General features: G+C 41.6%; 2 protein-coding genes across 2 annotated transcripts in view; one reads left to right on the top strand and one right to left on the bottom strand.

Moving 5' to 3' along the window:
- Nucleotides 1-23,017, bottom strand: part of LOC104653942 (prostate and testis expressed protein 2-like) — a 57,674-nt gene that overhangs the window by 23,827 nt on the left and 10,830 nt on the right. The window lies entirely within an intron of this gene.
- PATE4 (prostate and testis expressed 4) lies at nt 5,159-11,923 on the top strand. Its single transcript, XM_010352999.2, has 3 exons — nt 5,159-5,254; nt 9,720-9,836; nt 10,161-11,923. Exons 1-3 carry the CDS (start codon nt 5,197-5,199, stop codon nt 10,280-10,282), a joined length of 297 nt encoding a protein of 98 aa, XP_010351301.1. The 5' UTR covers nt 5,159-5,196; the 3' UTR covers nt 10,283-11,923.

Raw genomic sequence — 23,017 nt, 5'->3', positions numbered from 1 at the left:
CAATAACAAAGGACTCCAAAGGTTGGGAAATATAGCAAAAAGCACACTCATCTGCCTCAGTGATGACTCCTAGAAAGGACATCTCCTTTTATCTCAAATACAAGTTTGCTGTACACCGTCATGGGTTCAAACCCTCTGCTACCTGCTAGCTGTGTGGCCTTGAGTAAGTTACTGAACCATTCTGAGCTTATTTCATCTGCAAAAATGAGACAATTGTACATATCTCACGGGGTTTCTGTAAAATAAAGGATATGAAAGGAGGAAAGGTAGGTAATTCATATTAAGATCCTAGAAAGTGCCAAGTACCAAATACCCAAGAAGAAGGACATGGCTGAGGTGGAAACAGGGAAGATCTTAATGATGGTTATTTTGAAATGAAATCCAGATCTGTTAGCTAGGGTAGATGTCAAAGGCTTCATCCAGCTGGTGCCACACACCGACAAGGGCACCTGGGCAAGGAGAACAATGAGATAATGGCCACAACTGGAATGAGGAGGGGGTAGGAGTGACCTTGGAGACAGCAGTTGAAAGGATTACATTTTACCAAGAAGACTGAGATGTTTAAGGGGCAAAAACCAAGAAATCTTATTCCAGAAGGTTTTTTCTAAATAAAATTGAAGGATATGGGATGAGGTTAGAAATGGACTGTTTCCCTAAAGAGTAAACAGCAAGGACATTATTTGAGACATATCTGAGAATAGCTGAGACACAGTTCTAGCTCTAATACTAAAAGAGCTAACGTTAAGAAAATATCCAGAAAATGCGTGGAGATCCCAAGAAGGACCTCACCCAAAATGTCTCTGGAGAAGCCCTTCTTGCATCTCTTCCTGCATCCCTAAACTTCTAATATCCAAGAGATTTTCTGGGAACCTCCAAGAGCCTATCTAGATATTCCCAGCACCCAGGCATAGGAAATATTCAAGGTTTCCAAGGAGTGAAGATGACAATGCTGAAAGTTAGAAGCGTAGGGGAATTGTGGTGTGGATGCTTAGGAGAAAAAAAAACCCTTGGCTGGGCGTGGTAGCTCATGCCTGTAATCCTAGCACTTTGGGAGGCCGAGGCGGTTGGATCACCTGAGGTCAGGTGTTCGAGACAAGCCTGGCCAACATGACGAAATCCCGTCTGTACTAACAATACAAAAATTAGCTGGGTGTGGTGGCAGGCACCTATAATCCCAGCTACTGAGGAGGCTGAGGCAGGAAAATCGCTTGAACCCAGTGGGTGGAAGTTGCAGTGAGTCAAGATCGCACCACTTCACTCCAGCCCGGGCGAAAAGAGTGAAACTCTGTCTCAAAGAAAAAGAAAAAGAAAAAACAACCCTTGTCCAAGCCTTAAACTGGGGAAAAATTTTTCAGTATTGGAGTAAGCTGTATCAGTATACCTACATATTACATACAACTCTCTAGAAATCTTTGAATTCTGAGATTCATACGTCATCCCATTTTATAAGTCATTATCCTAATGACGAATAGACACTCTTTCACTTAGTATGCATAAGAAATTTCTACGGAACCAGAAATCTGATAGTATTGCTGTATTAGGCCATTTTGCATTGCTATAAAGAAATACCTGAGGCTAGTTAATTTATGAAGAAAAGAGCTTTTATTTTGGCTCATGGTTCTGCAGGCTGTAATGAAACATAGTGCCAGCATCCACTTCCGGAGAAGCCTCAGAAAGCTTATAATCATGGAAGAAGGCAAAGGGGGTGCCAGCACATCACAGGGCAAGAAAGGGAGCTGGAGAAAGGGAGGGGAGGTTCCAGGCTCTCTTAAACAACTGGGCCTCACATGAACTCATAGAGTAAGAATTCACTTATTACCACAAGGTCAACATCAAGCCATTCATGAGGGATCCTCTCCCATGACCCAACGCCTCCTACCAGGCCCCACCTCTAACATCGGGAATCACACTTCAACATGAGATTTGTAAGGGACAAACATCCAAACCATATCATTCTGTCCCTGGTCCCTCAAATCTCATGTCCTTCTCACACTGTAAAATACAATCATCTATTCCCACCAGTTTTCCAAAGTGTTAATTTGTTCCAGCATCACTCAAAAATCTAAAGTCCAAAGTCTCATCTGATTCTCAAAGCAATTTCCTTCAACCTATGAGCTTATAAAATCACACACGAGCTATTTACTTCCAAGATGCAATGGTAGTAGAGGCATTGAGTAAACATTTCCATTCCAAAAGGGAAAAATCAGCCAAAAGAAAAGGACAAGAGGCCTATCCAAGTCTGAAATCCAGCAAGGCAGTCATTAAATCTTAAAGTTCCAGAATAATCTCCCTTGGATCCATGTCCACATCCTGGGCATGCTGGTGTGAGAGGTGGGTTTCTAAGGCTTTGGGAAGCTCTGCCTCTATGGTTGTGCAGGGTGCAGACTCTGAGGCTATTCTCACAGATTGGAGTTGAGTAGCTGTGGCTTTTCCAGGCTCAAGATGCAAGCTGCCAGTGGCTCTACCATTCTGGGATCTGGAGGGTGGTGGCCCCTTTCCACAGCTCCACTAGCCTGCTCCCCAGTCGAGACTCTTGTCGGGGCTCCAATACCACATTTTCTCTTGGCACTGTCCTAGTAGAGCCTCTCTGTGGGGGCTGTACCCTTGAAGCAGGCTTCTTCCTGAGCACCCAGGCTTTTCCATACATGCTCTGAAATTGAGGTGGAAGCTGCCAAGCCTCCTTCAATCTTGCATTCTGCACACCTGCAGGCTTAGCACCATGTGGAAGCTGCCAAAGCTTATGGCTTGCACCCTTCAGAGCAATGGTCCAAGCTGTACCTGAGCCCCTTTGAGCTGAAGCTGGAGCTGGAGTGGCCAGGGTGTGAGAGCAGTGTTCCAAGGCTGCACAGGGCAGAAGGGCCCTGGGCCTGGCCCCTGAAAACATTCTTTCCTCCTAGGCCTCTGAGCTTGTGATAGGAGGAGCTGCCTTGAAGATTTCTGAAATGCCTTCATGGCCTTTTTCCCATTGTCTTGGATTTTATTAGCCAAGAGCTATTATCCAATAAAAGGTATTATTATGTAATAATGTATAATTGGATAATAGCTCTTGGCTCCCTTTTAGTCATGCAAATACATCTGGCAAGTAGTTCCTCCATAGGCCACTTGAATTCCTCTCCTGAAAACATTCATTCCTTCTTTGCCACATGTGAATTTTCCAAATTTTTATGCTCCACTTTTTTTTTTTTTTTTTTTTTTTTGACTGAGTTTTGCTCTGTCACCAGGCTGGAGTGCAGTGGTGTGATCTCAGCTCACTGCAACATCCGCCTCCTGGGTTCAAGCGATTCTCCTGCTTCAGCCTCCCGAGGAGCTGGGACTACAGGCATGCACCACCACGCCCAGCTAATTTTTGTATTTTTAGTAGAGATGGGGTTTCACCATATTGACCAGAATGGTCTCAATCTCTTGACCTTGTGATCCGCCCTCCTTGGCCTCCAAAGTGCAGGGATTACAGGCTTAAGCCACTGCACCCAGCCTCTACTTATCTTTTAAATGTAAGTTCCAACTTTAAGTTATTTCTTTCCTCCCATACATAACTGTGGGCTGTTAGAAGCAGCCATATCACATCCTGAACACTTTACTGCTTAGAAATTTCTTCTGCCAGATACCCTAGGTCATCATTCTTAAGTTCAATCTTCCACAAATTCCCAGGGCATGGATACAATGCAGCCAAGTTCTTTGCTAAGGCATAGCAAAGGTGACCTTTGCTCCAGTTCCAAATAGCTTCCTCATTTTTATCTGAGATCTCCTCAGCCTGACCTTTACTATCCATATATCTATCAGTATTTTGGTCACAACCACATAACAAGTCTCTAAGAAATTCCAACATTCCCCCATTTTCCTGTCTTCTAAGCCCTCCAAACTCTTCCAACCTCTGACCATTACCCAGTTCCCAAGCTTCTTCAACATTTTCAGGTATCTTTATAGCAACACCCCACTTGTATCGATTTTCTGTTAGTGAATTTTTGCTTTGCTATAAAGAAATACCAGAGACTAATTACTAGGTAATTAGTAAAGAAGAGAGATTTAATTAGCTCACAGTTCTGCAGGCTGAACAGGAGGCATGGTGCTGGCATCTGCTCCTGGTGAGGGCCTCAGGGAGTTTGCAATCATGGTGAAAGGCAAAAAAGGAGTTGGTGTATTACATGGCAAGAATGGGAGCAAGAGAGAGAAGGGAACAAGAGAGAGAAGGGAAGGGGAGGTTCCACACTTTTAAACAACCAGCTCTCACTTGAACTACAAGAGCAAGAACTCACTCATTACAATGAGGATGGCACCAAGCAATTCAAGAGGGATCTGGCCCCATGACCCAAACAGCTCCCATTGTGCTGTGGATTACATTTCAGCATGAGATTTGGAGGGGACAAATATTCAAACCTTATCAGTTACACTCACACGCACATGCAGACACACAGAGAAAAAAGGGTGAGTAGACTGTAGTCCCAGCTACAATGGAGGTTGAAGCAGGAGGATTGCTTAAACCCAAAAGTGGCCGGGTGCGGTGGCTCAAGCCTGTAATCCCAGCACTTTGGGAGGCTGAGACGGGCGGATCACAAGGTCAGGAGATCGAGACCATCCTGGCTAACACGGTGAAACCCCGTCTCTACTAAAAAAAATATAAAAAACTAGCCGGGCGAGGTGGCGGGCACCTGTAGTCCCAGCTACTTGGGAGGCTGAGGCAGGAGAACTGGCGTAAACCCAGGAGGCGGAGCTTGCAGTGAGCTGAGATCTGGCCACTGCACTCCAGCCTGGGCGACAGAGTGAGACTCCGTCTCAAAAAGAAAAAAAAAAAAAAAAACCCAAAAGTTTGAGGCTGCAATGAGCCCCTACACTCCAGCTTGGGCAACAGAGTGAGACCTTGTCTCTTAAAAAAAAAAAAAAAAGTGGGGAGAAGACAGATACGGGGCAGGGAAGGCAGAGGGAGGATGAAGAGTCAGGGGTGGAAATCTAATTCAACTTTAGCCAGAAGCATTCCGACACTGCTCACCAGCCTGAACTTTCCACATTAGTACAGACTTATGGCTCCTTAAGAGAAAGGAGTGGGGAAAGGACAGTTCTGCCTCATGCCTTTATCAGGGACTCCTCCCTTCTTTCTATTTACTGGCTGTGATCAAACATCTAAGCTTTATAAAGCAAGCTAGTGGCTGTCCTTTCCAATACCTCACTCAGCACACCTTCCGTCGCCCGAACAAGCATCCAATGAGGAAAATGAACACACTGCTCCTCGTGAGCTTATCTTTTCTCTACCTCAAAGAGGGTAAGTTTGAACAATGCGGGTGGAGGGAGGCAACTTAGGGGTGCTGTTCTCTAAACCTCTACTCTCCAAGTCTCACTCACATGCTCCAGCTCAGACCTGAAGACTCAGTACAATCTGAGTTTCAGGATATCAGAGAGATCATATACAACATACTAATCCGGAAGAAAATGTACTGATTGCAGGGAAACAGGACAGCAAATTTCTGATTTCGTATTAATTGACTTTTCATCCATACTTACCTCATTTTGGTCCCTTACTTTCTTAATACACTTTTCTCCTTTATTCTCTCCTACACTCTCCTCGTTTTCCTTTCCTCTGGCTGCTTCTCAGTGTATTTCGTAGGATTCTTTATTCTAACTGATCATTAAACACTGGGATACCTCAAGGCTTTATGCTATCCAGTCAGACCCTCTTCTATATCCACTTATCCACTTCCACGGCTTCCATTACAATCTACATGCTGAAAATGCCCAGTTTTATATCCTAGCCAGATTTCTATGCTGAGCTTTAGTCTTTCATCAATAAACACCTCTTACACTTGGAAGTCACCCTTGAAATCTCCCTCTCCCTTAACACTCACTAAAAATTAGTGAATGATTCCTACGCTTTCTACCTATCAAATGTGATTCAAATATGATTATATTTCTACCTTATATTTCTATTTTGCTACCTTTTGACACTTAGTAAGACATAATAAACCGTAAAAGAATTATAAGAAAATATGACATAATCTGTTTAGTTACAAGCTTAGAAATGAGAAAGGCCTTTCTAACTATGACTCAAAATCCAGAGCTCTTAAAAGAAAAACTGACAAATTTGACACATGAAAATCAAAATATTCCTCATGGCAAAAATAAAAAACGTAACTCACATCACAAACAAATGGCTCATATCCCTGATATGTAATGCCTCCTTTAAAAAAATCAAAAAGGAAAAGGCCAGCAACCTAATAGAAAAATGGGCAAAGTGTGTAGACAGTTCACACAAAAGAAAATTAAAATGGTTATTAAACATATAAAAAGTGCTCAATCTCACTCATACTAAGAAAAATGCAAATTAAAAGAACACTGAAATACCATTTTAGACCTATCAGATTGGCAACATCCAGGAGTTTCGTAAAATACTTGAGTATTACAGTTGTGGTGAGACAAGAATTTTCCAAGCATTGATAGCAAGAGAATAAATAGTTACATCTCCTCTGGCAGGCAATTCGGCAATACCTATCAAAATTAAGAAAGTGTTTACTTTTTAATCCAGCAATTCTGCTGGTATGAAATTATGTTACAGATATACTCCGACACAAATGAAATATGTTCAGCATTATTTATTGCAGCAAATAATATCAAAAAATGCAAATAACTTAAATTCTCTTAAGAGACTGGTTAATTAAAGCATGGTACACTACAATGGAACACGATACATTTAGTATACATTATTCAAAAAATCAAAGTGCAGAGTATGTATAGTATACTACCAATTATGAAAAGGGGTTAAAAAGATACATGTGCATATTTATATTTGCTTGAATATACTGAAAATCAATCTAAAAGATATAAAAGAAATGAATAAAACTGGTTTCCTTTATTTGGCAGATGAAAACTGGATAACTAGCTGGCAAGAATGGGAGATCAACTTTACATAACATTCTTTTTCTATTACTTACTATTTAGTCACATCAACGTATTATCTATTTTTAAATAATGTATTTTTAAAATGTTGAAGTTGGAAATACTCAGAGATTAAAGACCAAAGAGACAATTATTCGAAGGGCATTATCAGTGTACTGCGCAGCCTGCTCCAACTCCAGTGAGAGAGACAAGCCTCATGAAAGTTGCTTCAGGGAGAAATTGATAGTGTCCCCCGGTGTTTGGAAGGTACAGTGGGCTTGAGGAACCTAAAGCTGAGAGGGAGCCTGAGGCTACAGCCCTGCAATGGTGGAACTAAGAGACAGCTGAGCTGCATTACATACAAGCAGGGAGGATATGCACACATTCCCCTGGATCTGACCTGGGCCATGCCATATCAAGCAACTCAGTCTTGAGCTGTTTAAAGTTCTATCCAAGAGGACTGTCTGGAGGAACAAGGTATTCTAGCAAGGTGTGGGCCACTAGCTTCTTCCAGCTGAGAGAAAATATAACCACCAGCTGCAGGAAATATACCACCCACGATACAGTAGTGGACTTGAATATTTTTGTTGGGGAAATCCTGAAGAACCCACAAATGTTCCCCTGACTCAAGGAACTCAAGAAAATGAGTTCTCCTGGCTCAAGAAAATGAGTCAGCTTTTATTAAACACAAAGTCCAAGAGACTGGGTTTTAAATAACTACCATGGACAAAAGATGATGGCACCAGAGCCAGTCCGATGAAATCTTTCCTGTCCTTTACCTGTCCCCCTCCCTCTCACCAACTGAAATGGGTCAGAAACTATCACTTATAAGCCAGAGGTGAGTAGGAGAAAACCAAGAAGAGAAATAGAGAAAAAGTCAAAGCCACCCTCTCCTGCCCATTACAAACACCTAAGCAAGCCTGAGCTATGTGTCTGTGCATATGTGTGTGCGTGTGGGTGGGTGTGCATGGGCATGCATGCAGGGAGAGCGGGTTGCTGGTGAGAAATGTGGGCTTTTAATGAAATAGAGCTATTTTATTATTATTGCATGGGACTCGATGCATAAATTACTGAACCCAAATTATTCTTATGCCCAAAAGTGATGGCAAGACTTTTTTTTTTTTTTTCTAAAAGTACATAGACAAGTTAGCAGCCTTGCCTGAAATTACCTGCAGGACTAGGAGAACTAGCTTTAGAAAGAATACTCAAATGGGTAGTGGGCAGAAGAATAAAATTGTTTTCTGTTTGCCCCTTTTAAGTCCCATATCGACCTGCTAGATAAATGTAAATAGGATCAGATTACTTCCTTGCTTAAAATTTTCAATAAATTCCCATTGCTCATGGATCAAAAACCATACTCATGTCTTTGGCCTAGGAGGGCTCAGGAAGTTGAATCTCTGCTCACCTGCCCAGCCGTGTCTCATAGCACAACCCACTCCATTCTGTGCCCCAGTTACCTTAGCATTTTTGTTCCTCAGCAGACAAGCTTCTTTTCATTGCTATCCCCTCTGCCTGAAATGTTCTTCACTCTGCCCACATCACACCACCCACTTACATGGCTGACTCTTATTTACGATCAGGCCTCACCTTACAGCCCACTCCCCACAGAAACCTTTCTTGGCTCTCTAAAATACGTTAGTTCTTCCCTCTTAAATGCTCTCATTGCATGTTTAACTATTTCTTGATATTATAATACAATTGTACTTATTTGGAGGGATTGTTTAATGCCTGTGTCTCCAGCATGTATGTAAACACTTGTTTATCTTTGCATTCCCAGCACCTAAAAAATGTCCAGAATGTGGAAAATGCTCAAAAATCAGCAACTAACATCATCCTTTCCCTCTAAATAAGAGGAAAAGAGAAGGATGTTCACACTTACCACTTTAATTCAACATTGTTGAGTGAAGGGAAAATGAATAAATTTTAGGGTTACGCAAAGGCAATTGGATTTATCATTAAGAGGTTGTTAGCAAAAAGATAGTTCTTGATGGAATAGTGAGAATGGAATTCAGAATGAAGAGATGCCACAAGACCATTCCCAAAATTGGACATAAATCAATAGCACTCAAGTTCTCCTGGGCTCCATATAAGTTCTGATTCTATAACCTTGGAACGTCTGAGATGAAGATTGAAATACTCTACTTTCTTTCCCCATCATCACTATCACTTAGTTCTTAAATCTAAATTACCCATAGGTTCCAATGTCATCTCCCTACCCTGCATCTCCTCTCCTCTTACTTCCTGGTCACAGGGACTCCCAAATCAATCTCTCTGCCTGGTTGCAATTATTCCCTGAAAAAAAGAGAAAGGCCAGACCAAGCCAGATGGAGCTATCAGAGGGTGTAATCTCAGTCAGTGCACTCTAAACATGCCATTTTCATTCCTACCTCTGTGTTCTCCCTCATTATGACTACCTATCTGGAACACCTTCTCTGCCCATCCCCTGCCCCCACCTACCCAAGTTTAACCTACATCTCAAGAGCCCGCTCAAGTCTTTAGCTAAAGTATTCCCCTATTTTTCCAGCTCACAGTAATCTGCCTGTTGCTATACTCTTAATCTGCATCACAGGATTTATCTGGTTGACTATATATTATCTTTGCTGTTCTTTTATTATTTCACGTTTATCTTGCCTTCAAATATAAATGGACCCTATTCAGGTCACAGAGGCTGTGTCTCATATTTTTTGTCCACCTCCTAGCTTAACTTACAAAGCTAAATTAATCAAGAATTCCACAAATACCAGCTAATGGAGTGAGTGGACAGTATAGTCAATACGCAACCTCTTACTGATGCTGAAAACTCACTTTCCCATTGTCCCACGATCCAGCCTGAATATTCTATTCTCTCCACCCTGCAGTTATGGGTCTGAAGTGTAATACCTGCATATACACAGAAGGATGGAAGTGTATGGCAGGCCGAGGCACTTGCATTGCAAAAGAAAATGAGTTATGTTCAACAACAGCCTATTTCAGGGGTAAGTGGGGCTCATGAAGACTCCAAAAATGCCTGCAAAGAACCATCACTCTTGCTAGTGCCTGGAATAAAGAACTCAATATCATTTAGTCCTGCTAGGAGGTAAGGCAAGGAATAAAAGAGGGGGCAAGAAGGGATAATTTTCAACTTCGCACTGTGTAGGGTTTGGTATCCAGAGCCAGTCACAGTGGCGATTGGGAACATGAACCCAGGAGCCAAGGAAAGAGACCCAGTGTTAAGTGCTATTCCTCTTGGTGGTGAGTTTTAGTAAGTCACTATTAAGGCAATCTCCTCCAGCATTTATAACAGGCTTCTTCATTTTTAGGAGACAAACATATGTACTCAACACATATGTGTAAGTATAAGTGCCAGGAAGAGGAGTACTCCAAAAGAGGCCTGTTGAGAGTGACACTGTGCTGTGACAGAAACTTCTGTAACGTCTTCTAATGGAGCTTAGGAACTTGCAGAGGATCATCTGATCAAGATCCAGAATCAAGACCAACCAGCATGAACTGTTTTATTTCCCACACCAAATTCCACATTGGCCTAAGATCCCAGAGAGAGCTGCAGGGGCTGTGTCCTCATTGCAATGAAGGGGCTCCTCACACCCAACCTCCACCACTAGATCCCTAAAACCATGAACATGGAAACAAAATCCTCCATGAGCTATGCTTACTCTTTTGTCTTCTACTCCTGATTTCTGATTTCTATCCCTGTGGTAGACTAAATAATGGACCCCCAAATATTTCTACATCCTAATCTCTGGAACCTGTGAATGTTACCTTATATGGCAAAAGGGACTTTGAAAATGTGATTAAGGATCTTGAGAAGGGGAGGTTACCTTGCATTATCTGGGGGGCCCTAAGTGCAATCAAAATGTCCTTGTAAGATGCAAGTAAAGGGAGATATGACGCAGAAGAAGAAAAGATGATGTGATGATGGAAGCAGAGATTGGAGTCACGTGCTTTGAAGATGGAGGAATAGGCCATAGGCAAAAAACTAGAGGCCATTAGAAGCTGAAAAAGTCAAGGAAATAGGTTCTCCCCTCAGAGCCTCCAGAAACCAGCCCTGCCGACACCTTTATTTAAGCCCTGTAAGACTCATTTTGGATGCCTGGCTTCCAGAACTTTAAGGGGGTGTTGTTTTCAGCCGCTAAGTGTGTATTGTTTTAAAACACTAAGTTTGCAATAACTTATTATAGCAGCAATGGGAAACTAATACAATCCAAATAAACTTCTAGGAATTCAAATCATTGGTAAGCCTGAGTACCCAGGGGTCAGTCTAGGTGACAACAGTATCCACCACTCAGGGCCTACGCTGACCTGCAGGAAGAGAGGAATACAGAGCAAGTGCTATGAATGAATGTGGAGATCAATTTATGGATTTTAAACTTCACGACATGCTGCAGATAATCCTTTAGGTATATCTGTAGTAAACGGTGCCTCGCTATGTTCTGAAGCAATCAAACATGATGTCCTAATAGCTCAATCTGTCAGTTCCTCATTAGCTCGTGTACTCACTGAAATTCTTTTAACAGGTAATGTCCCTGTATTAGTCTGTTTTCACACTGCTGGTAAGGATATACCCAAGACGGGGCAATTTACCAAAGAAAGGGGTTTATTGGACTTACAATTCTACGTGGCTGGAGAAGCCTCACAATCATGGCAGAAGGTGAAAGGCACGTCTCACATGGTGACAGACAAGAGAAGAGAGCTTGTGCAGGGAAACTCCCCCTTATAATAACCATCAGATCTCGTGAGACCTCCTATCATGAGAACAGCACAGGATAAACCTGTCCCCATGATTCAATTACCTCCCACCAGTCCCTCCCACAACACGTGGGAATTCAAGATGAAATTTGGGTGGGGACACAGCCAAACCATATCAGTCCCCTTCTTAAAACTCTCCTCTCTTAGCTCCTATGACTGTACATTTGTAGTTCTCCTACCTCTCTGAAGAATCCTCAGTGAGGGTCTCTGGGGACATTGTTTTGATTTGTTATTGTTTTTATATTCAGATCTTTAACCTATGTGAAGCCACCTTTGTAATATTGCCTTAAGTAAAGATCCAGTATTATTTTTCTCCATAGAATGAGTCAGATTTTTAAACACCATTGACTACAAAGTCTATTCTTTCTACATTCACTTGTTATACAATTTTTATCATTAATTATAAAGGAAAAAAATCACCGTTTTTTCTACTATACTGTCTCACACACAACACTTCTGACACGAAATACATGGGGTTTTCCACACCAACAAATTATCCAATTCCCCAGTGCATACTGACTGAGTGCTCTAAAATTTAACTCAATTCTGACACTAATCGTCTAGAGTTAGTTCAGATCCCACAGACAAACGGCTTAGTCCCACAAGACTGCCCCCCAACTGCAGATGCCAATCACAAATTGTGGGTCCTCAGATTACACACAACTTAGGTCCAAACTGGAAATTCCCACATTCCCGTCCTCAAGTTCAATAATTTGCTAGAACAGCTCACAAAACTGAGGAGATAATTTGCTTATGATTATGGATTTATTGCAAAGGATATATTAAAGGACACAGATGCACAGCCAGATGAAGGGGTACATAGGGCAAGGTCTGGAAGGGTCCTGAGCACAGGGGTTTCTGTCCTTGTGGAGTCTGGAATGCACCACCCTTCCAGCACACAGATGTGTTCTTGTTCACCACGCATTAGCTCCAAAAACCCTTTTAATTAGTAATTTTTAATGGTGGATTCATTGCATAGACATGATTGATTATTAATAAATGATTGGCCACTGGTGATTAATTCAGCCTCCAGTCCTCCCGTCTCCAGAGGTCGAGAGGCAGGGCTGAAAGTTCTAACCCTCTAATCACACGGTTGATTCCCTTGGCAACCAGCCTTTATTCTGCGGTTATTTAAAGGCTTTGCAAAAATCACCTCACTAATATAAACTCAGGCATGGTTGAAGGATTTGTTGTAAGACATGCAAATGCTTCATGAACCAAGGACAAAATACCAAATATTACAATACGAGTTGCTCCTATTTCTCTTATCACTTAGAAAATTACAAGCATTATAGGAGCTCTGTGCCAGGACATGGACAAAAAGACCAAAATATACAGTTTACCCCTGAACGACATGTGGGTTAGGAGTGCTAACCCCTGTACAGTCTAAAATCCACATATAACTTTTGACTACCCAAAAACTTTACAAACAGCCAATTAATACTTATTTTGTACATTGTAAGTATTATATACTATATTCTTACAATAAAGTAATCTAGAGAAATCTAGAGAAAAGAAAATATTAAGAAAATCATAAGAAACAGGAAGTACACTTACTATTCATTAAGTGGAAATCACCTTCATAGAGGTCTTCATCCTCATTGTCTTTACATTGAATAGGCTGAGGAGGAAGTGGAAGAGGAGGGGCTGGTCTTGCCATCTCAGGGGTGGCAGAGGCAGTAGAATCCACATCTAAGGAGACTCTCAGAGTTCAACCCTGTGTTGTTCCAGTATCAATTCTGTATTTATTATATCACAGTATCATATACATACAAATATGTTTGTGTGTGGCCATGTGTGTGCGCGTATATAAAATTTTCCATTCTAGGCTGGGCACGTTGGCTCACACCTGTAATCCCAGCACTTCGGGAGGCCGAGGCAGGCGAATCATGAGGTCAGGAGATCGAGACCATCCTGGCTAACACGGTGAAACCCTGCCTCTACTAAAAATACAAAAACTTAGCCGGGTGTGGTGGCGGGCGCCTGTAGTTCATCTACTCGGAGGCTGAGGCAGGGGAATGGCGTGAACCCGGGAAGCGGAGCTTGCAGTGAGCCAAGATCACGCCACTGCACTCCAGCCTGGGCAACAGAGCAAGACTCCGTCTCAAGATAAAAAAAAAAAAACTTTCCATTCTATTCCATTCTCTATTCATGCTATGGTCTGAACGTTTGTGTCCCACCAAAATTCATATGCAGAAACCTAATCCCCAGTGCAATAGCATTAAGAGATAGGGCCCTTCAGAGGTGATTATGTCATAAGGATGGGGACCTAATGAATAGGATTGCTGTCCTTATGAAAGAGGCCAGAGGGAGCTTGTTTGCCCCTGCCACCATGTGAGGACACAGCAAGAAGGCATCACCTGGAAAGCAGAGGGTGAGCCCTCACCAAACATGTAATTTGTTTGTACCTTAATCTCCGGTTTCCCAGCCCCTAGAATTATAAGCAATAAATTTGTATTGTTTATAAATTACCGAGGATATGGTATTTTTGTGATAGCAGCCCAAACACACTAAGACAATTTGTTTTCGAATGAATACTATGCTATTTTTTTTTCTATAGTTTTGTAGAATGTCTTTAAATCTGGTAGGGAAAGTTCCCTCATTGTGCCATTTCTTTGTCTGTTGGCTCTCAGTTCCATTCCTGCCCATTACTGCTCTTCTCTGAATTGCAGGAAATTCGAAACCAGCCTGTGGCTCTGGCAGTGGCAGCAGCAAACAACTGCAGGAGACTGCCAGCTAACATAATAGCACCGTATTCATGGCATCTGTGGCAGCAAATCCAACAGCATCAGCACCTTCTGCTCTGCAAAAATATAGGTTCCTGGCTTCCTGAAAAGTGGCGACGACAATATTACACAGGCAGCTTCAGCAGCAGGCTCTCCCTCGCCTCAGTTACCCTGCAGCACTTATGGACTCTAGATAATACCAAGTTCCCTTTGCTCCTGCAGCCCTAGGGATGATAACAGCTTCTCACAGGTACGGATCTCTGGGGAAGAGCATTGTTCCCTTTTTGGCTCCTTCAATCTCTCAACACTTTTGTAACCATTTTCTTGTATTTAATTCCCCTTGCTTGAAAACCTAGAAATGTGAATGTTTCTTTTTTTTTTTTTTTCCATAGCTCTTGGGGTCCAAGTGGTTTTCGGTTACACGGATGAATCGTATATTGGTGAAGTCTGAGATTTTAGCATAGCTGTCACCTGAGTAGTGTATACTGCACCCACTATATAGTTTTGGGAGTTTTGTTTTGTTTTGTTTGAGATGAGTCTCACTCTGTCGCCCAGGCTGGAGTGCAATGGTGTAATCTTGGCTCACTGCAACCTCCACCTCCTGGGTTCAAGTGATTCTCTTGTCTCAGCCTCCCAAGTAGCTGAGATTACAGGCGTGTGCCACCACACCTGGCTAATTTTTGTATTTTTAGTAGAGATGAGGTTTCACCATGTTGCCCAGGCTGGTCTTGAACTCCTGACCTCAGGTGATCCACTCGCCTCAGCCTCCCAAAGTGCTGGAATTACAGCCGTAAGCCAAGGCACCAGGCCCAATATATAGTTTTTTATCCCTCGCCACCTCTCACTCTCCCCTCTTCTGAATCTCCAAAGTCCATTATACCATCATGTATGCCTTTGCGTCCCCATAGCTTAGCTCCCACTTATAAGTGAGAACAGTATTTGGTTTTCCATTCCTGAGTTACTTCACTTAGAATAATGCCCTCCTGTTCTATCTAAGTTGCTGCAAAACACATTATTTCATTCCTTTTTGTGCCTGAGTAGTATTCCACGGTGTATATATACCACATTTTCTTTAGCCACTCATTGATTGATGGACACTTAGGTTGGTTCCATATCTTTGCAATTGTGCTGTAATAAACTAAACATATGTATACAGGTGTCTTTTTGATATTATGACTTCAAGAAATGTTAATGGTTCTTAACTGGACTCTAATAGATACATTCTTCTTAACTCTTCTTATTCAAGGTTGATTTTGATATTTGTGTGCATTTATTCTTCCACATAAATTTTAGAATACATTTATTAAATGCAACAAAAGTGCAATTGAAAATTTTATTGAGGTGAGTTGTCATTTCATTCAAGAACATTAAATAATTCTCCAATTTTTCATATTATGATCAAAACCATTAGTCTTCAGATTTTCTCCATAAAGTTTTTGAGTATTTTTGGTTGAATTAATTTCTAGAAACTTTTCTATATGTGTTGTTGTGAATAGTAACTTAGCTTTTCATTGTATATTATGCTTCATTATTACTGATGCAGAGAAGTGCTATTAATTTTTGTAAGTTGTGGGGGAGGTGCCATGATGGCCAAGTAGAAACAGCTCCAGTCTGAGGCTCCCACCAAGAAGAACGAAAGGGTGAGTGAATTCTGCATCTTCAGCTGAGGTACCCAGGTTCTCTCATTGCGACTGACTAGGCAGTTGGCACAACCCACAGAGAGTGAGCAAAAACAGGGTGGAGTGAGGGCCCACCTGGGAGCTGCACAGGGCAAAGGGAGCTCCTTCCCCCAGCCAAGGGAGGCAGTGAGTGATTGTGCTACCCCACCAAGGAAACCGCGCTTTTCCCACAGATCTTTGCAACCCACAGATTAGGAGATCCCCTAGTAAGCCCACATCACCAGGGCCTTGGGTCCAAAGCACAGAGCTGTGCAGACCCACAGCAACCGCTCAGGTCAGCAGCCACTTGCGCAGACACTGAGATGCAGGTGTTTTGCATATTTTAGCTCCAGGAAATCCAGTGAGGCAGGAGATCTATCCACTCCTATAGGAAAAGGGCTGAAGCCAGAGAGCCAAGAGGCCTCACTCAGCAGGCTCCACTCTCACAGAACCCCACATGCTAAGACCCACGGGCTTGGAATCCCTGCCAGTCAGGACAGCAGGCTGGGAACTGCCTAAGACTACTGAGTTCCTGGCGGGGAGGGGTGACCACCATCACTGCAGCTCCAGTCAGCCATTTTCCCCTGCAAGTGCCAGCGAGACAGGGCGGTTTGGACTAGGAGGAGTTCCCCACAGCACAGTGCAGTGGCTGTGACAGATCACAGCCAGGCTGCTTCTTTAAGTGGGACCCTGACCCATGCCTCCTCACCAGGCAGGGCCTCCCTGTGGTCATTTCAGTATCTCCAGCCAGGGGGTTATAGACAGAACTCTGATCTCTCTGGGATGAGCCCCTAGCAGGAGGGGCACTGTGGTCTCCACCGATCAGCCATCTTAGTCTTTTCTGCCTGCTAGCTCTGAAGAGTTAGGGCAGCCCGGATGAGGGAGTTTTCCCCCAATGCAGCACACCTGTTTTGCCAAGAGGCAGCCAGACTGCTGATTTAAGCAGGTCCTGAATCTTGTTACTCCAGACTGGGTGAGACCTCCCAACAGGGGCCTCCAGACACCTCATACAGGAGCATTCCAGCCGGCATCAGGTTGGTGTCCCTCTGGGAAGGAGCTCCCAGAGGAAGGAACAGGCAGCCATCTTTGCTGTTCTGCAGCCTCCACTGGTGATACCTCCAGGTGCAGGTGGGACCCAGGTGAATAGGATCTGCAGTGGACCCCTAGCAAACTGCAGCAGCCCTGGGGAAGGGGGGCCTGACTTCTAAAAGAAAAACAAAAAGCAACAATAACAACAGCAAAATCAATGAAAAAGACCCCACAGAAACCCCGGCCAAAAGTCAGCAGCCTCAAAGACTGAAGGTAGATAAACCCATGAAGATGACAATCAATGCAAAAACACTGAAAACTCAAAAAGCCAGAGAGCCTCTTCTCCTCCAAATGATTGCAACACCTATCCAGCAAGAGCACAGACCTGGGCTGAGGCTGAGTTGGATAAATTGATGGAAGTAGGCTTAAGAAGGTGGGCAATAACAAACTTCACTGAGCTAAAGGAGTATGTTTTAATCCAATGTAAAGAAGCTAAGAACCATGATAAAACATTACAGGAGCTGTTAACCAGAATAGTCAGTTTAGAGAGGAATATAAATGACCTGATGGAGCTGAAAAACACAATACAAGAACTTCACAATGCAAACACAAGTATCAATAGATGAACAGACCAAGCAGAAGAAAGAATATCAGAGCTTGAAGACTATCTTGCTGAAATAAGAGAGGCAGATAAGATTAGAGAAAAAAGAATTAAAATAATGAACAAAACTTCTAAGAACTATGGGATTATGTGAAAAGACCAAACCTATGACTGATTGGGGTACCTAAAAAATATGGGGAGAACAGAGCCAAGTTGGAAAACACACTTCAGGATATCATCCAGGAGAACTTCCCCAACCTAGCAAGGCAGGCCAATATTCTATCAGGAAACCCAGAGATACCCAGTAAGATACTCCATGAAAAGACCAACCCAAGACACATAATCATCAGATTCACCACGGTCAAAATGAAGAAAAAGATTTTAAGGGCAGCAGAGAGAAAAGCCAGGTCACCTACAAAGGGAAGCCCATCAAACTAACAGCCGACCTCTCAGCAGAAACCCTACAAGTCAGAAGAGATTGGGGGCCAATATTCAACATTCTTTAAAAAAAAAAAAAAAAATTCCCACCCAGAATTTTATATCCAGCCAAACTAAGTTTCAGAGAGCCCAATGAAGAATGAACTCCCATCCACAATTGCTACAAAGACAATAGAATACCTACGAATACAGCTAACAAGGGAAGTGAAGAACCTCTTCAAGGGGAACTACAAACCACTGATCAAGAAAATCAGAGAGGACACAAACAAATGGAAAAACATTCCATGCTCATGGATAGGAAGAATCAATGTCGTGAAAATGGCCATACTGCCCAAAGCAATTTATAGATTCAATGCTATTTTCATTAAACTAAAGTTGACATTCTTCACAGAATTAGAAGGAACTATTTAAAAATTCATATGAAATTTAAAAAGACCTCATATAGCCAAGACAGTCCTTAGCAAAAAGAACAAAGCTGAAAGTATTAAGCCTACCTGACTTCAAACTATACTACAGGGCTACAGTAACCAAAAGAGCAGGGTACTGGTACAAAAACAGACACATAGACCAATGGAACAGAATAGATAACTCAGAAACGATACTGTACATCTACAACCATCTGATCGTCAACAAACCTGACAAAAACAAGCAATGGGGAAAGGATTCCCTAATTAATCAATGATGCTGAGAGAACTGGCTAGCCATATCAAAAAAAAAAAAAAAAATTGAAACTGGACCCCTTCCTTATACTTTGTGCAAAAATTAACTCAAGATGGATTAAAGACATAAATGTAAAACCCAAAACTCTAAAAACCCTAGAAGAAAATCTAGGTAATACCATTCAGGACATAGGCACAGGCAAAGATTTCATGACAAAATCACCAAAAGCAATTGCAACAAAAGTAAAAATTGACAAATGGGATCTAATTAAACTAAAGAGCTTCTGCACTGCAAAAGAAACCATCATCAGAGTGAATGGTGAACACAATTTACAGAGTGGGAGAAAAATTTTGCAATCTATCCATCTGACGAAGGTCTAATATCCAGAGTCTACAAGGAACTTAAACAAATTTACAAGAAAAAATGAACAACCCCATTAAAAAGTCGGCAAAGGACATGAACAGACACTTTTCAAAAGAAGACATTGATGCAACCAACAAATATATGAATAAAAGCTCAACATCACTGATCGTTAGAGAAATGCTAATCAAAACCACAATGAGATACCATATTATGCCAGTCAGAATAGCGATTATTAAAAAGTCAAGAAACAACAAATGCTGGAGAGGTTGCAAAGAAATAGGAACACTTTTACACTGTTGGCGGAAATGTAAATTAGTTCAACCATTGTGGAAGACAGTGTGGCAATTCCTCAAAGATCTAGAACCAAAAATACCATTGACACAGCAATTCTATTACTGGCTATATACCCAAAGGAATATAAGTCATTCTATTATAAAGATACATGCACACGTATATTCATTGCAGCACTATTCACAATAGCAAAGACATGGAATCAACCCAAATGCCCATCAATGATAGACTGGATAAAGAAAATGTGGTACATATACACCATGAAATACTAAGCAGTCATAAAAAGGAATGAGATCATGTCCTTTTCAAGGACATGAATGCAGCTGGAAGCCATTATCCTCAGCAAACTAATACAGGAACAGAAAACCAAACACTACATGTTCTCACTTATAAGTGGGAGCTGAACAGTAAGAACATATGGGCTCAGGGAGGGGAACAACACACACTGGTGGCTGTCAGGGGTTGGGGGGCTGGGGGAGGGAGATCATTAGGAAAAATGCCTAATGCATGCTGGGCTTAAGCCTAGGTGATGGGTTGGCAGGTGCAGCAAACCACCATGGCAGATGTTTACCTATGTAAAACACCTGCACGTCCTGCACATGTATCCCAGAATTTAAAATAAAAATAAAATAAAATTTCAAAAAATATTGTAAGCTGATTTTATACCCAATGTATTTGTCAGGGTTCTCCAGAGGGACAGAACTATATATATATATACTTAAAAAACTCCCATATATATGTATATATGTATGTGTGTGTGTGTGTGTGTGTATAGATATACATATGGCAGTTTTTAAAGTATTAACTCACAGGATCACAAAGTCCCACAATAGGCTGTCTGCAAGCTGAGGAGCAAGGAGAGCCAGTCTGAGTCCCAAAACTGAAGAACTTGGAGTCTGATGTGTGAGGGCAGGAAGCGTCCAGCACAGGAGAAAGATGGAGGCTGGGAGGCTCACCCAGTCTACTCTTTTCACATTTTTCTGCCTGCTTTACATTCTAGCTGTGCTGGCAGCTGATTAGATGGTGCCTTCCCAGAATAAGGGTGGGTCTGCCTTTCCCAATCCACTGACTCAAATGTTAATCTCTTTTGGCAACACCCCCAGACACAACCAGGATCAATACTTTGCATCCTTCAATCCAATCAAGTTGATACTCAGTATTAACCATCACAACCAGCAACTTTTCTATATGATTCTCCTTATTATCCCATATAAATGCTATATCATCTGCAAATTATTTAATCAGAACACAATTTCTTTTTCTTTTCTAGAATCATTGAAAAGTCACCTTTCCTTAGGATTTGTGCATTTTCAAAGTTATTTTCCTTCATTATGCTGAAAAATTATATTGTAGTATTTTTGTACCCAGTGTTGCTGTTGAGAATTCTGAATTGAATCTGATTTGTGTTTCTATTTAAATGCCTATTCCTTGTCTCTGAAAGCAACTAAAATTTTCCCTTCATCACATGTTCTTTAATCTCACCAAACTATGAGTAGGTGTAGGTTCTGCCTCATGTTTCCTGTTTTGCACTCTACACACCCGTTCAACTTCACTTATTTCATTTTCTTTTTTGTTATTTTTATTTTGGGGAGTACATAGTAGGTGTATATATTTATGGGGTACCTGAGACATTTTGATGCAGATATGCAATTTATAATAATCACATCAGGTTAAATGTAATATCCGTCACCTTAAGCAGTTACCCTTTGTGTTGCAAACAATCCAATTATACTGTTTTGGCTATTTTTAAACATAAAATTAAATTTTTTTAGATGGAGTCTCGCTCTGTCACTCAGGATGGAGTGCAGTGGCGCAATCTCAGCTCACTGCAGCCTCCGCCTCTCTGTTCAAGTAATTCTCCTGCCTCAGCCTCCCGAGTAGCTGGGATTCCAAGTTTCCACCACCATGCCTGGCTTTTTTTTTTTTTTTTCTTCATACTTTTAGTAGAGACAGGGTTTAACCACGTTGGCCAGGCTGGTCTTGAACTCCTGACCTCAAGTGATCCACCCACCTTGGCCTCCCAAAGTGCTGGGATTACAGGCGTGAGCCACCACACCCAGCCACATTATTTTTTTCTATATTCATCCTGATATGCTATCAAATAGTGGGTCTTATTCCTTCTTTCTATTTTTTGTACCATTAACTATCTTCTCTTCCTCCACACCCACCTCCTGCCCCACCACCCTTTCCCAGCCTCTAGTAACCATCCTTCTACTCTCTGCCTCCATGAGTCCGATTGTTTTAATTTTTAGTTTCCACAAACAAATGAGAATATGTGAAGTTTGTCTTTCCATGCCTGGCTTATTTCACTTAACATAATGACCTCCACTTCCACCCATGTTGTTGCAAGTGACAGGATCTCATTCTTTGTATGACTGAATAGTACTCCATTGTGTACAGGCATCACATTTTCTTTACCCATTCATCTGCTGATGGACACTTAGGTAGCTTCCAAATCTTGGCTATTGTGAATGGTGCTTCAATAAACTCGAGTGCAGATATCTATTCAATATACTGATTTCCTTTCTTTTGGATATATTCCTAGGAGTCGACCCAGTTCTGCTTGGATTGGAAGACTTAAGGCAGTTCCTATTATTCTTATGTGCTGAATAATAAATATAATGTTCTGATGTCTTTATGATTAGTTGAGAATAATCAACAATTGATGAACATAGGTATGAGGGTAAAATGGATCATATAGTAGCTCTACTTTTAGTTTTTTGAGGAACCACCAAACTCCATAGTGGTTGTACATTCCCACGAACAGTGTACAAGGGTTCCCTTTTCCTAATATCCTCACCAGCATTTGATATTGTCTAACTTTTGGGTAAAAGTTGTTTCAACAGAATGGGATGATATCTCATTGTAGTTTTGATTTGTATTTTTCTAGTGATCAATGATGTTGTGCACCTTTCATATGTCTGTTTCCCACTTGCATGTCTTATTTTTGAGAAATGGCTATTCAGATGTTTTATCCATTTTTATACTATTGTATTTTTCCTTTAAAGTCGTTTGACCTCTTTGTATATTCTGGTTATTAATCCCTTGTCAGACGGGTAGTTTGCAAATATTTTCTCCCATTCTGTGGATTGTCTCTTCACTTTGCTGATTGTGTCCTTTGCTGTGCAGAAGATTTTTAACTTGATGTAATCCCATTTCTCCATTTTTGTTGTTGTTGTTGTTTGTTTGTTTGGATTGCCTATGCTTGTGGGGTATTACTCAGAAATATTTCCTCAATACAATGTCCTGGAGTTTCCTCAATGTTTTCTTGTAGTAGTTTTACAGTTTCAGGTATTTGATTTAAGTCTGTAATCAATTTTGATTTGATTTTTGTATATGGCAAGAGATGGGGGTCTACTTTCATTTTTCTGCATATGGATATCCAGTTTCCACAAGACCATGTATTGAAAGACTGTCTTTTCCCCAGTGTATGGTTCTTGACACCTTTATTAATAATGACGTCGCTGTAGGTGTGTGGATTTGTTTCTGGGTTCTCTGTTCTGTTCCATTGGTCTATGTGTCTGTTTTTATACTAGTACCTTACTGTTTTGGTGACTATAGCTCTATAGTATAATTTGAAGTCAGTTAATGTGATTGCTCCAGTTTTGTTCTTTTTGTTCATGATAGCTTTGGATATTCTGGATCTT

This window comes from Rhinopithecus roxellana, chromosome 15 (genome assembly GCF_007565055.1).
Source record: "Rhinopithecus roxellana isolate Shanxi Qingling chromosome 15, ASM756505v1, whole genome shotgun sequence".
Taxonomy (NCBI): domain Eukaryota; kingdom Metazoa; phylum Chordata; class Mammalia; order Primates; family Cercopithecidae; genus Rhinopithecus; species Rhinopithecus roxellana.
The sequence above is the reverse complement of the archived record's forward strand: the minus strand, read 5'-3'. Positions and strand labels throughout refer to the sequence as shown.